Below are 14,995 nucleotides of genomic sequence, written 5' to 3'. Positions count from 1 at the left end.
GGGATAAATGCCACATTCTACAGGAGTAACCTTTCCAGAAAGTACATTAAATTATTTTGTTATTATTTATATACATTAAAATCTATAAATAAAAACATACCAAATGAATTATGAAGTTAAGACAACAAATAAAATATTTAAATTGAAATGATAATTCAAGTTCGCTTTTAAAATAGTAAATACATTTTAAATATCTACGCAGCAAAGCGCAGTCCTATAAACCGGCAGAGGCGGCCGCGTTACCTGCTCAAAGCGAGCGCGGGTACCTGCGCTACCTGGCTATATCACATTCCTGCTCTATCTATTGGGAGATTCGCGACGTGTGTGTTGTAACGGTGTGCACCACTTGACTGCTGACAGGCTGTCCTCGCCAACGAGTCATTCTCAGCCTCCGACAGTTCCCAGACTTGATTGACAACGTAATTATGAATGCTGAGAACGCGAAGAGCTGTTTATTAAGATATGACCTTCAATACATACCCGATCTTTTTATCGTTTCGAAGAACTGATATACAAAATACAAATATGAGCACCGCCGTGAATTACAATAACATCCAGTACATTTAAACTATAAATATACCTCTGATAACTTTGGGCGTGCGAAGAGTTTATATTAAGATCAAAAACGTTGAGAAAATAGAATCAGACTTACGAAGCTCGTGCTTCTGAGACTGGCCAATATTTTGGTTTACAGTAGATATCATAAAGTCCGCAAATACATCGAGTGTGAGTCGAAACTACATTTAGAATACTTATTGGACAAGGTCCCAACAGTAAAGAGCTATTCTTGAAGGAACATAAATCTTTATAACAAAAATCTATTCCGGTGTAAAAGCTGCATAAATATGAACTGTCAAAGGTGAGTGCCGTCCTCAATTTGGCTAGTCTGTGGGCTGCGAAGCACAGACCTCAAAACCTGTATTAGGAAATGAAGACCTAAAATTGCAAAACGTATCCGTTTCCGAATACATTTTAAAAGAGTTGAATAAAATTGACTCGCTTCGGCCCAAGAGAAGTTTTAATAAGTTATTCTACCTGCATCTATTACTTGATGGTAATCTTAGTAATGACATTGCATACCAAAACACGATTACCTTCTAAAAAATCAATATTACTTATGTTCATTAATGTAATTTAAAAATTAACCAATTACAAGTATAAAATATTTAAGAAACAGGTATCTGCAATGTTATCTAAGTAAGCGTTATTATATTACACTTGAAACCATGCACCTTGAAATTTCGTGTTGCATGATTATGATTCATGTCAGAGATTCGACGAGTCATGCCTCAAATGTCGATTCCCTTGTATTGTTTGCATTGTCTTATCCAGCTCGATGTGATGTCATAGTTCATAGGAACGCCCTCAAATGTTTAAAGTTTCGCAACTTGACGGACCCAACATCGTGGCTTCCATCAAAAGCAATGACTATGTCAGGTCCGTAAAAACTTGATGGATTCTTTTACTTCTCTGAGAAGTTACGAGTTAGTCCGCGGCCAGTGAAGCATTGGTATTTACGAGCATTTAAGGTGTTATGAGTTGTGCAAGTTGTGAGAGTCGTGGGTCAGCGGCGCGGCGTGGGGCGGGGGAGGGGTCGCAACAGGTGCGCGAGGCCGGCGCGCGCGCATGGGAGCGTCGAAGGCCGTCGCCGCAGCGCGTGGCGTTCCCGTCGACATGTTGCAAGCGAAGTGCTTTAGTTCAAAACCTCATCTTAGTTTTATGGTGAGTAGGTAAGTTCATTATATTGTCTAACAAACAGTTTTGTCAAGGTTCGTAAAATTGTTACGTGACTAGGCACTTGCATGGTCGCAACAATTCACATTTATAACGTTCAATTAGTTGTTAAAACCAAACCATAACAATAAATGCGTATCTTTTACGATACATATTTAATATTGTTCGCATAATTCAAGAACTTATCAACTCACCTCTTTGAGACCGTCGAGACGCCCGAGAGACTTAGACTGTCGCAGGGGCAGGAAAGCTTTGAACGCGTCCATGCGCGAGGTGCGCTCGGGCTCAGCATTGGTGGCGGCGGTGAGGTCGGCACAGGAGAGGCGCGCCTTGCGCCGCTTGTCCAGCAGCTGCTTAGCGGTGCGCGAGCGGCGCTGCACGGGCGCGGCATCTTCCTCGGGCTCGCTGCACACCTCCCGCGACGCGTGCACCGTGTGGCGTCGCCGTGACACCGGCGGTGACGTCAGTCGCGACACCAGCGACTCGAACATCGCTCTTATCCTTCGTTATCCGCTGTGGTACTCCAAGGACTTGCGCGCACTTCTCCCTTCAACTACACCCATATTGCGCTCGGTCCGTCCCGTAACGCCGAATGCCTACAACCAAACGTTATGCTATCACCACCGCACTATGACGTCAGCGGGGGCGACTCTCGATGGCCTTGTAATATCCTAAATATTAAACCCGATCGTAGATTCATGAACGTTTATAATTCAGATCGTTGACCGATCCGCTCTGTTATTGTCACTGAACCGATCACAAGCACACGCCGAATCGCTTTGTTAGGATCATTCACACAGTGTGCACACCGTGACCGACGGAAATGGCAAAACGCGTCCACATTTGCATGAGCCCGTAGCAGTTTAAACATGTACAAATAATAAATTCATTAGTGCATTACAAACAATGGGTGGCGAAAGAAACCAAATGTTCTTATTCGCACGTTAGATGGAAATAATTGTATTAGGTTCGTTAACCCAGTTGCCGCGATAATATTGTAATTAAGAGAATCTGGTTGGTGTCGAGTCCGAGAGATGGAAAGTATGCCGGTGTCGCTGTCGACCGACGATCAACCAAAACACTGCGGTGGCAACTGGCACCTTGCCACGACAAGACGGAAATAGAAACGTGCAAGGCCAATAACTGATAGGTAGTAAAAACAGAAAAATCTTACGATTTATTGAACAATTGTCGCCGAAATACATTCACGTGACATGTGTTTTGGCTTCGACTTTCTGGTGGGCGTAAGAATACATGCGTTAGGTATATGTATTACAGCAGTTACAGTTCGCTGAGAATTTTGGACTGCTAACGTTCATTAGGAGCACCCGGTCCAATTCTGGGCACACGTGTTTGCTTGAATGATTTTCAAGGTGAGAGAATAAACACCTCCGCGCTGGAGCGTGCCGAGGGACCTATCGCTCACATCTAAATCTGTCCATTGTCAAATAATGGCTGCGTTTTCTGCAGCTGACACTTTGAATTTGCATTTGACACTATGATTTATCTTTCGCGTTAATGTTTACGTTTTTAAGATGGTTATCGATGTTAGATTTATTGCTTGACAAAGGCTATGCGTGACACTTCAGTCACTATCTCCACGCGTCGCCCCACATTCGCCCGGAGTAGTACACACAACACCATGTCATATTATGGTCGTATGTACTCAACACAATGCACCAGTTTTGTAACACAGTGCGTACATGTTCTATAACTCCGACCGTCACAGATAAATCTGGTTTTAAAATTGAAAACATTATCAACACTAATAAAACGTGTATGTAAGCATAGACGTTGAGAGGACGTTAAGCATGACTGAATGTCGCTGTAGTAATCTGGGTTAATACCGCAACTATTAACGATAAAATGTAGACCTACTTGCAAGGCACACGGAGTAAAAGGGCTCGTAAAACTATAATTTCATTAATCAGTAAATATTTTGTAATAAACTAGATTTAAGGTGCTGTTAGATGTATTCCTTCTTAATTATGGGTGGTCTTATAAAAATCTCCCTTCTGGTCTTTCGGAAATTCACGCGGTTTCACTCTACAAAGTCGTAAACGAAATGTGGTTACAGACATTTTCACTTTTGCACCTGTGTCAAGAGTATTGTTTACTTCTTTTATGACGATTGTGAATGGCGTACAATAGTGTGCAAGAGAAGCAGGTCATGGTGTAAGAAAAAACTTACTTTTAAGATATGTCGGTATTGTTTTAAGAGCAATGTGGTCAAATAACATTAGTCGCAGTTATTGAACCCAATATACAAATATTTATAAAAAGTACTTGTTGTTTAACCAATTATTTGCAAAATAATGATGTGATTGCGTAACGAGTCACTTGAGAACAGATTATTGAGCAAAATAATGATGTGTGAAATCCAGCGTGTGTGCGCGGGAGCAGGAGACGGACGGCGACGGGTCCATGAATAAGGTGTCGTTTGTGGGCGCGGCGCCGCAGGGCTGCCGGCCGCGGCTGCCGGCGCGGCGCCCGGGCGGGGGCCAGCGTTTGTGGAGCATGGCTCAGCTAATAAAACGGTTAGTCCTAAGCCGCGACGTCGACGCAAACCGGTACGCGGACCGGTCCTGCGCCCCGCGCCCCACTCGCACCCCCGCTCACGTCTCAAATACACGCATCCACATCACCTTATCAAGAAAGCGTTGCGGCTAAGCTTCTTGTCAGCCCGCTCTCCTATTTCACTAGTTCCAAGGAGATAGCAAGTATCGTATTCAACGTTGGGAGCGTCCGGATAAACTGCAATATAATATCTGAACGGCGGTCTGACTAACCGCAGTTTAGATTAAACTTAATATCTGGAGCGAGTAACGTTTCAACGAGTCACGAAATTCCTGAGCGCGACGAAAAATAAAAGTGTGATGGAGATGCATCGCTCGTGATGCAACCGTCAAAAATAACGTGTCGAATATTTATAGCGAAGAATACCGTGAAGAAATCTAATGTAGCGTGAAAACAATTGGCGAAAGTGTGGTATAACGACAGTTAGCCAATAAGCGAGCTCAGTGACAAAGGCGCAGATTAGAAAGTGTGTTGTGTTGTGTATCAGAAAGCCCGTGATACGGCGCGCGCACGCTCTGATTGCCGCCCTATCTGCGGATCTGTCGCAGCCCACAACCGGTGCACGACCGCGCCGCTATTATATACTTACACATGCCACTTACGACAACAACGAATTAAATATGTCTTACCATTTATCTCACAAAAATAATAAAACAATGCCGGTAGCAACAGACACCACGACAGGACAAGAACGTAGACCACCAATATTGACTAATGACATAAAATTCCGTAGCGCAGATTGTTACGATGATTGTATAACATTTCTGCGACCATCAGTCATCCCGGTTAATTCTTGTACGAATTATCTGAACACAATGCGAAGCGCGGCAATAAAAACAAATTTCAACTCGATACAGGCCAATTGGAAGTGTTGTGGTATGATCGATGGCGCTTTCGGAATAATAAATCCTTTCCCATTCCTTTTATAGTGCGTCGTTAAAAGAAATGCATGTCGTATTTCTTTTGTGGATTTGAATCCTTGCTGGGCCGGTCTAAATACATTTTCGTCGGCTGGAAGTTTTTGGGATAATGTTACTGTTACGCAAGAGTGCATCTTGTGTAGGGAAATGTAACAAAGATTAGGAGGTCAGGCGGTGACCTTGGGTGTAAGTGGGTCGGCTCGTTCGTGAGATGGGCTATCGGGTGGCAGACGTCACGCTTCAGCCCACCATGCGCCTGCGCCACCGCGTCGGTGACCCGCCGCGCCGCTGTGCGCGTCTCTCCATCGCAACGTTCTAATCGGGAAGTCAGTCTTGATAAACTGGAATTCTACCACCACTTTTCCGATTCTACTTGTATACCAATAAACATATTGGTAGCTTATCCAATTAACTTAAGAATTTCGTAACTTTTTTTAGTAAGTCAGCTTAGTGTGATGATGATCATTTCTTCTCTTATTATTAATGTCTGTCAATAATCAACAAGCAATCGATGGAAGTGTAACAGTCCAACGTCAATTCCAATTCAGACATAGATGTTTTTGGCCATTTTACTGTCGTTTAAGCAGAAATGGTGTCTTTTGAATTAAAAACCACCGAGCCCGGCATCGTTTACTCTAATGACGAAACGTGAGTGAAAGCTAAGCCCTCTCCATTTACTTAAGCTTACTTTGTATTAAAATATTCCAGATAAATATAATATACTACTCACAATAAGTATTAACACGCCTACATGCAACTTATACAACTGCGCAGCGTGTATCCGAGTTATCTTCGAAGATTTAGGATTATAAGCAATTTATTTTATTGCCTTCTACACAGTGCTGGCTTCCGTAGTGCGTCTCGATTTATTCGCCGCTTAGACAGCGTATTAGTCGAGTTGTCTTCATAAACCAAATACGTTGGTCGGATACGTTTCTGAAGCATGTTTATGTTACGGCACTTCAGTTATGTAAACAAATTGTGCGCGTCGTTTACGGAGTGTTTGACAGGCGTCGATGGAGGCTCGGCGGAGTGCTTCACAGCAAGTTATGAAGGGCGAGAGCCCGTTACTTGGTGCACGTACATTTATACATTAGCGCCGTGACAGAGTTATTTAAATGTTTCTAACTGTTGCCGCGCTGCGAGCGCAATAACCCGGTCGCTATCTAGCTGCACTTAACCATTTGAGATTAGTTGCAGTACATTTTTCTATGAAGGGTTTGATAAATCGATAAATAAAAGACGTATTTCCAATACAGTCCAAGTAAACATACTATATCACTACATCATTAAGGCGATCAGACTCTGTGATAGATAAGTTATACCGTTCTCTTATTTCGGACAAATCATTGGACGAGACTAATTTGGTGGCTTCAATTATGGATTGTGCCGGCGACCTCTTGTTTGTTCAGCTGGTGGGTCAAGGCGTACCTAGTCCATTTATCGATAAAGGCAGTGTTCTCTTTGACTATATCGGAGAACGCTTTCTCCTGGTCACTTGTTTTGCTATTATAGGTATCACTATGACATTTTCTATAGGGCGCATAAACTATGTTTATATTTGACTTTCCTATCTTCAAAGTGGTTCCAGCAGCTGTTTGAAGCCCATGATTCTTAAACTCCATCATCGCACAGTAAAATAAAAATAGGGAGATTTATTGCGTTCAACAGATTTTAAATGAACCATGCACCATTTATTTAAGTCAGAACGTGTAAATTGTAGAGAACATTAATTAAAACTTTTTCGAGGAATGTGTTTGTACCTCAGTGGCAGTTAACTATCATGTCTTTCTTCTCTAAAAGAATAAAATTTTATGTTCCCTTTTGGAGAGCAATAAAAATTCTTTGTGTCCACTTTTAACTGCATTCTAATGCAGGCAACTCTGTCAGGAGATGTTAATCCGTTTGTAGCACCCCAAACACCATAAATATTGCCGTCGAACTGTTTCTTAAAAGTCGATAACACGAATGTTTAGCGTTTCTGTTCACACGTACTGTTCTAACTACTAGGGGACTCAGTTATGAAACATCGTATGTCGTAAATGATAAAACGAGGTTAACAATATTTGTTCTAAGATAAACCAGCAAGAGGCGCTTCAAATTTGATAATTACCGAGCAATTGCCTTATCTTACACCATTAAAACTCCGCCCATTTTTACCTCAAACACGGCCAAATTTATTCTGCTTTAAATTACCATTAACGCTGATAAATTATTAAATTAGCGGTAAAAGAAAGGTGATTACATTGATACGGTCAAGGCTCCAAAACGAAATGTTTCTGCGAGTGCTTATTAAAGAAAACGTTAAAACAGTAAAATATCAGACATAAGTAAGTACAAGTGAATTGCTATAGTTGAAAGCAACAAGCTACGCTATTTGCTCATTACGTGCGAATTACGGCATGAATGAATGGGGCAATGAATAAATGACTTTACAATAATACGTTCCTCGCCGTCGTAGCTGACAAGTTGCCACCGGTGGCTTCTGATTCACCGCCTCCAAATCGATGTGACCATTTAAAACCAATTAGGCTGCTTTCAATTAAGGAACAGTGGCGTTTATCTGCCCACGCCGCTCTACTCCCTTCGAGAATTCAAAAATAATGCACCATGAAACGACATTTATATCCTGTAATTGCGTTCCGAAGAAATCGAACAAGTTTATTGTGATTAAGAGTACTGCAATAAAAGGAGAACAATTACTGATATATGAAGCGATATTAAAGCAAATGTAATAGATTCAAATTATTTTTTTAGTGCAGCCAGCTTAGTCAAATCAACCGTGTCTTAATTAAGAGTAGTAATTAGATTGGCACGTCTAATATTTTTAGCGAATGATGGTAATGAATGCAACCTCAGCGTTAATTAGAGAAATCGCACTGGGTCAATGGCGTATTGTAAAGTAAAAACTTAAGACTCAGTGACTCTTGAATGACATCTATGAAGCAAAAAGTTTTCAAACAGTTTGCTAACAGTGGAGTGCATTGTTTTGCCGGATTGGGTTTCACCTCGACGTGACCTTTCGATGTTGCTGATTTTGTCACCAATTGAATAATCCTTTTTTGTACTCGTAGTAGTAATTTCATTTACGGTCTACCAGTAAAGCTGAACGATAATAAAAAACTAGTAATACTAGTTAGTACTTTACTACTTGTGCTTCTAAGTATTCAACGCAAAGGTAAGTATCCTATCGTAAATATAAACAATCTACCTACTTACATTCTACTACTGAGTTCAGGGTAATGTTCAGAAGCACTAGATACAAATGGCACATGATACAATCCAGCACAACCACGTGGGTTGCATGTTGCTACACGTAGTACCTTCATCGCGCAATGAAGCGTTGGTTGGCTACTACAAGTACTCAGTCAAAAATTCAAACGACGCCACAACTTGTTGCAAAGTAGAGAAAGTCTACTAATAATGCATTTCGTCTGTTCGATAATGCGATGATGTGAATTTAATTGGATGATTGTACACTAACTACTGTTACATCATCGCTCTTGATTCGCTACTCGTTATATAGTAATTTGTTTATGCAGATTTTATTTCTTTTTCGTGCCTGTTTTACTGTGAAACTGTCAATCTTGGAAAATTACTTATTACAGCTAACATCTCCGTCTGTTTTATTATTAACCTCTTTTTGCCTCATATAAATATAATCTACTGATATGTTTATATGAGGCAAATTCTGCATAAGGCCAGGATTTCCTTGTTTGTAGTAGTCAACAACTGTTTAGTCACGATTTTATCGATTCCGTCGATGTGCATTGCTAGGAAATCTTTGGTTGTTGCAAAATTCACGCGTGAGTAAGCATGACGAGAGTGCATCAGACGTTAACGTATCCTCGGCGGGCACCCACACGTGTGTCCGCGAAGCCCCACATGTTAACCCTATTTACTAGACCAGACTACTAGACATGCCCTATATTACCGCCCATTCATCCATTCAATACCTCCGTTCTTAACCCTACTTTCAATCCTACAGAGGCTATTCAAAGCTAAGCCTGCATCGGTAATCAAAAAGCGTGAATACAAAATCATGATAAAGCCATTATAATATAATGAACAAAAGCAAATTTTGAATTGCTTTACAGAGACAATGCGAATACAGAAATTGCAAGCTCGATATGTTCGACTGGGAATTTAGCTACTAACAGCATTTTAATGAGCGAATCCACACTCGTCGAAATTCAAGACACGCTTACTTCGGAAATGCCTACTAAATGACTGGCTTTATAAACGGTCACTGGATTCTTATGGACAAGATATCAAAGCTATTTAACTTTATTCAAATAAGTTTTGTTTTGAATAATAAATGACTGAAGACGACAAAGTATATATTATGAGAGTCAATATCCATATAGATGTAATGTTGGAAATGAGGCTATAATCAAGTCTTCCGGCGTTCGGTTCCGGCGATTGCTAGGGAATAGAAAGCAGCGGCGAGCGAGCCCTGGCCGTCGCGGATGTTTACTGCCACTCTCCGGGATAGAAATCAGACGCGACTGGTTACCAACAAGCATCCATTAACGCTAACAACGTTCGATGCTCCCTCATCTTAGATACGAGTCCTGCAAAGGAAGACGTAATTGCTTCAAGTAGAAATCCCACATTATAATAAATACCCACACTTGATGATCATAATTTAAACGAAGATACAACCGAGACACGACGCAGTGCAACAACATCCAATAGACGCTATTATCCTGTGTCGAATCGAAACGGTGTCGAAATATTGGTATTTGCTGGTAACCTTTTGCCTTCACGTTCGTACCGGTTTCATCGGCATCTCAACGTAGCAGGAATAATATTTCCGTTGAACGTGTTTTTTTTATTCTCAACGATTGGCGAGCTAGTTAGAAACCTGTCTACTATGACTAAACAGCGTTCTAGATGACGATATTGTTTTCCATCTCAATAAAAAAAAAGTATAGAAAAGTCGTCCAAATACTTACAACTGCAACGTTTTAAACCTATATAGGTACGCAATGTTCATATCCATTAGCAGACTTTTTAACAAGTTTTTGAAAAAACTTGTTTCCTGAGGTGCTCATTTTTGGTCATGTAAAATAACATCGTTCAGCCTGTCTGGGTGCAGAAAAGACGATGTTATTTCTACTTATTTATTCGGGGAATACACGCGAAGTTTTTGAGTTGCTCCAAGCTTATTTTTTCTTTATTTTTAATTCAACAGTTTCTGGAAGCATTCGGTTGTCTTTTTTATAGCTCGCTGGCTATGATTGATCTTTGATAGGTCAAACATTCCTGGTCTTTTCATAAACATACTAAACAAATATTTTCACATCACAGGAAGTTTTAGAGACGGTATTGAAGGAGAGATCAATCATCCTACTCGTCTTTTATTAAAACATAGGTAGTAGGTACCTACTTAGATTTAATCAAATTCTCGATTTGTAAAGCTTCAGCAGCAGTAGCTTCATTCTATTTAACGGACTTTTATTATCATTTCGTTTTACTACTATATCTCCGGGTCTGCGAGCGATAGAAACCAGTAACGTTGTTGAATAACGTTCGGAATGTTCAAATTTATTGCTTTGAGGTCTATTCAAAACACTTTCATAAATATTTATTTGTTCTTAAGAAACGTTTTCTTTTGTAATGAAGTTAAATAGGTGCCTACTTCGTTTTGTGAAATTCTAGCTTACAGTTTGTCGATGTAACATTGTTGTAAAACTTCATGGAAGTCTACAGGTACGTATGTAATCCTTTATGAACATTTTCGAAAATTTTTTCGTCAAAATTTACGATCGGGTTTATAAGTGTTTAAGTAGGTAGGTAGGCACCTTCTTCGATACTTCTAGGCGGTTATCATCATCATACTACAAGATATATGACACATGACACGACACACTAGGTAATGTATCAATCTACCTATTAACTGGTATTGCGAATACAAATTAGGTACTTAGACTGGTGTAAATAGATTAAATAAAACCACAAGTTAACGGAATATGCTAGACATTGAGTATCGAGGCCATAGAGACACCACCCGCTGAGAAACCACAAGATATTTCTCGCATACCTACAGGAGTTTTCTATTTACCGAGAGTGGTGGAGCATCACCAAATCCGGTGGATGATGACGCCTCAGCAGCTTCATCAAGGGCTACTTTCCATATAGGTAGACGGAACAGTCACTCACACACGTCCACGGGTTATTCCAGCTCACCGCGAGCGTCGCACGCGATCCAAAACAAAAACTAACACGGTTCCTTCACTGAGTCAATGTACAACTTATCAATTTCAGTCCTCCAAAGAGATCTCACACAACACAATAAACAAGTCAATATTGGAAAGGATCACTCGAAAGTTGCCGTCGGTTATTTTCGTCGCGAAGAACTTTGTTGACAGATAGTCAATGCAGACAGAACGGACGAGACGTTCTCAACGCGCTCGCGCATACTTCGGTGTGAAGTCGGCCGCGGGCTGAGCCCCGCTCGGCGGTCGGGCGCGCTCGGGCCGCGTCGCCGCCGCTCGGCGCTCGGCTCGGAGGAATGCGCGGCACGCGGGCCGGAGGCTACGCGGCGCGCGGTGCTCCGCTCCACGCTCGCATCTACGCAACGCCTTGCTTCGCATACACAAAATATAATTAAATTGCAACAGCCCGATCGCCATCTCGACGCTATAATGTACACTTGCCTAAGATCAGGTTCTTTCCAAAGTCGGCATTAAGTCAACGGGAAAGTACAGTTAGGTGCAGGCGCGGGAATGCGTGAGCGAGGTCACGGAACTAGTTGTAAATGACAAGCCTTCCGACGAGGAATAGCTCTGCTCGAATTATAACCCAGTTGGGCAGCCTAGGCAGGACAACCTTGTAAGGGCTTCACTGCGTTACATTGTAACCGAATTCACCAATCTATCGATTTCAAAGCGTATCGGGTTCTAAATTATATTTCCGTAAAAGTAGAGAAATGAGTCACAAGTATGCAAATTTGATGGAGTTTTTAGAAACAATTAGGGTCTTTATAGATGGTGCGTTTAAATCCAGACGACGCGGTGCTACCTGCTGAATGCGGATCCGCAAGTTTTGCGGGTCATTGACGCATCCCGCCGCCTACGCTGAATTATACTCAAAAACTGGCCCCAAAAAAGTTTCACTCGAATCAAAGTTTCATTATCATGGCCACTCGAACGCATTAAAACTTTAAGTTAACGTAAACAATAGAGGGATATTAAGACATTCTGTAGTTTTAGTGCAAACACAACCCAAAAATGTTTGCGGACACGTGTGTCGGGTCATCCTTCATTTGGTGTGTATTCAAACTGTTTGGTTAACTTTGAAGATTCCGCTGTGTGTACAAAAACATGTGGTTGTTTTGTAAGGCGATTTCTCCCTGTTCTAGTAGATGCTCATTATTATGAATAGGCCATAAATCTATTTTGGTAAACACATGTGACAATTTTAAGAGGTCATTAGGTTTTTGTAGCATGCAAGCGGACAAGTTAATAATTTATGAAATTTCGAAGAAATACCTATCCCACGGAGATTAGCAGAGTAATATGAGAAGATCTGAACATCGCAGTGGCATTGACAATGGTAGTATCCGCGCGTAGGTTTAGCAACTGCATGAACTGAGCGGTGCAGGTACAATGGACCGGATGTTGCGTGGACAGACACGACCCAAACAATCGGAACGAACACTTCCGCTGCGTACTCGCGTTGTAATTATGACTTACTTCAGTTCCCAGTCAACTTTGAATATATGAAATTCCTTTTTCAATTTAGGTAATTTAGTCTAGTTTACTTTATAAGTATTTCATTCAGGTCACACGTTCGAATCCAGCACAGGCCTAAACTAATAATTGTCGAATTTGTTTTCGAATTCATGTTTGAATTGCTGTTTAGCAATAAGGCCGCCTATTGTGCTTATGTTTTATTCGTATGTTTATGTCCTTTATATATGTTCTTGTGCAATAAAGTATTATTGATTGATTGATTGATTGAATCAAATGATGATCACGTGCTCAGCGGTGAAGGAAAACATCATGAGGAAACCTACACTCCGGAGAAATAAATTTTCGGAGTTGTGCACGCAAACTATACTCATGGCTGAAATTTGAATCTGCCGCCTCGACTTACGCGAGCCGCGGCATTCCACGCTATTGGTCGAAACCAATATGGCGTCACTCTGTTCGCGCCGACCACGGGGTTCACCACGGATAATTTGTTTGCTGTGAATTTATTGTGAAGAAACTGTTTAATCTATCGGAAATTGTGTTATTAATGTTGGACAATACCTAATTCAACTCAGCTGAGTGTTAAGTTGGTGAATACAACAAGGAACTGTCGGCGGTATAGGTATCTCGGTCCCGTGGTTTGGAGCCCGGCGCAGCAGCAGTCAGGTTGGTGGCCTTCTTATTTCATGCTGTGATTATGTATAGATTTGTGTTGCACTGACCACCTTACCAGCCATGGATTTAGTCTCTAGCTCTGGTTATCGAAGGAATTAACGAACATATTTTGGTCCTTTGTCGCTCGGATGGTAGGTCACGTGACATTCGGTCGGTCGGTTTTATTTATCGGTATTTACCTATTAAAAACAGTTTTCTTAGTGGTTTTTCGGTTAAAATACTAATATTTCGGGTTTATTTTAGCTTATTTTGGTTGTACTTATAGGTACATATACGTATTTTCGGCGTATTTCGGTTTTTCGGTTTCGGTCACTGACCTCTGCTCGGTTCAGTTCTAAACAATTTTCTCGGTGTTATTTCGGTTAAAATAACAATATTTTGGGTTTATTTTATCTTATTTCGGTTGTACTTATAGGTACAGATTTGTATTTTCGGCGTATTTCGGTTTTTTCGGTTTCGGTCACTGACCTCTGCTCGGTTCAGTTCTAAACAATTTTCTCGGTGTTATTTCGGTTAAAATAACAATATTTTGGGTTTATTTTATCTTATTTCGGTTGTACTTATAGGTGCAGATTTGTATTTTCGGTGTATTTCGGTTTTTTCGGTTTCGGTCACTGACCTCTGCTCGGTTTCGGTTCTAAACAATTTTCTCGGTGTTATTTCGGTTAAAATAACAATATTTCGGATTTATTTTATCTTATTTCGGTTGTACTTATAGGTACAGATTTGTATTTTCGGCGTATTTCGGTTTTTTTCGGTTGTGTCGCGCCACTTTCTATTTTTGTGTAGGTACCTATTTCGTTGTTGAATAAAATAGGTAATTCAACATGGCGAAAAAGTTTGAAGTAAAATTCAAAATAGAATGCGATTGGTTTTTAAATACAATTGATATGATTGATTCATCGGAGTTTAGCTCAAGTGTAAAATTAGCGCGGTTACGTAAGTTAACTTCTCATTTTGATAACTTAACGGAGGCTTATGAATGTTTACTGGAGGTTGCAACCGATTCGGAAGTAGTTGCAAAGTACGACGAACAATATAAATGCGCGACTTTACAATATGACAAGTTGGAAGCCAAGGCTACGGAGCATCCACACTCACAGGGTACTTACATACCTACCACTAGTGCGCCGTTTGCTCGCCTACCGCAAATTAATTTGCAAACGTTTGATGGTGACTTATTTACATGGTGCAGTTTTATAAGTTTGTATAATTCGCTAGTGTCGTCTCGTACAGACATTTCAAAAACCGAGAAGTTTCATTACCTGTTCTCTCATTTGCAAAAGGAACCAAGGTCAATGTTACAACACTTGCCTATGGTGGATTCATCTCTTGATACGGCTTTGGAGCTTCTGAAAGCACGGTATGACAACAAACGCTTGCTCGCGG

The 14,995-nt window shown here is 41.0% G+C and overlaps 1 protein-coding gene across 3 annotated transcripts in view; it reads right to left on the bottom strand.

Annotated features, from left to right (window-relative positions):
- LOC126373625 (uncharacterized) overlaps positions 1 to 14,995 on the bottom strand; it is a 148,259-nt gene that overhangs the window by 57,913 nt on the left and 75,351 nt on the right. Inside the window, exons 1-2 of one of the 3 annotated variants that reach the window (XM_050019826.1) lie at positions 11,282 to 11,668; positions 1,929 to 2,330 (exon numbers count right to left, since the gene is read on the bottom strand). The exons of 1 other annotated variant lie outside the window; for it this stretch is intronic. In XM_050019826.1, coding sequence (XP_049875783.1) covers positions 1,929 to 2,225 — 297 coding nt within the window. In that variant the 5' untranslated portion in view covers positions 2,226 to 2,330; positions 11,282 to 11,668. Of the gene's footprint in view, positions 1 to 1,928; positions 2,331 to 11,281; positions 11,669 to 14,995 lie in introns of those variants that run through there. One more of the 3 variants, XM_050019825.1, reaches the window with a different exon arrangement.

This window comes from Pectinophora gossypiella, chromosome 16 (assembly GCF_024362695.1).
Source record: "Pectinophora gossypiella chromosome 16, ilPecGoss1.1, whole genome shotgun sequence".
NCBI classification, from domain to species: Eukaryota; Metazoa; Arthropoda; class Insecta; order Lepidoptera; family Gelechiidae; genus Pectinophora; species Pectinophora gossypiella.
The sequence above is the reverse complement of the archived record's forward strand: the minus strand, read 5'-3'. Positions and strand labels throughout refer to the sequence as shown.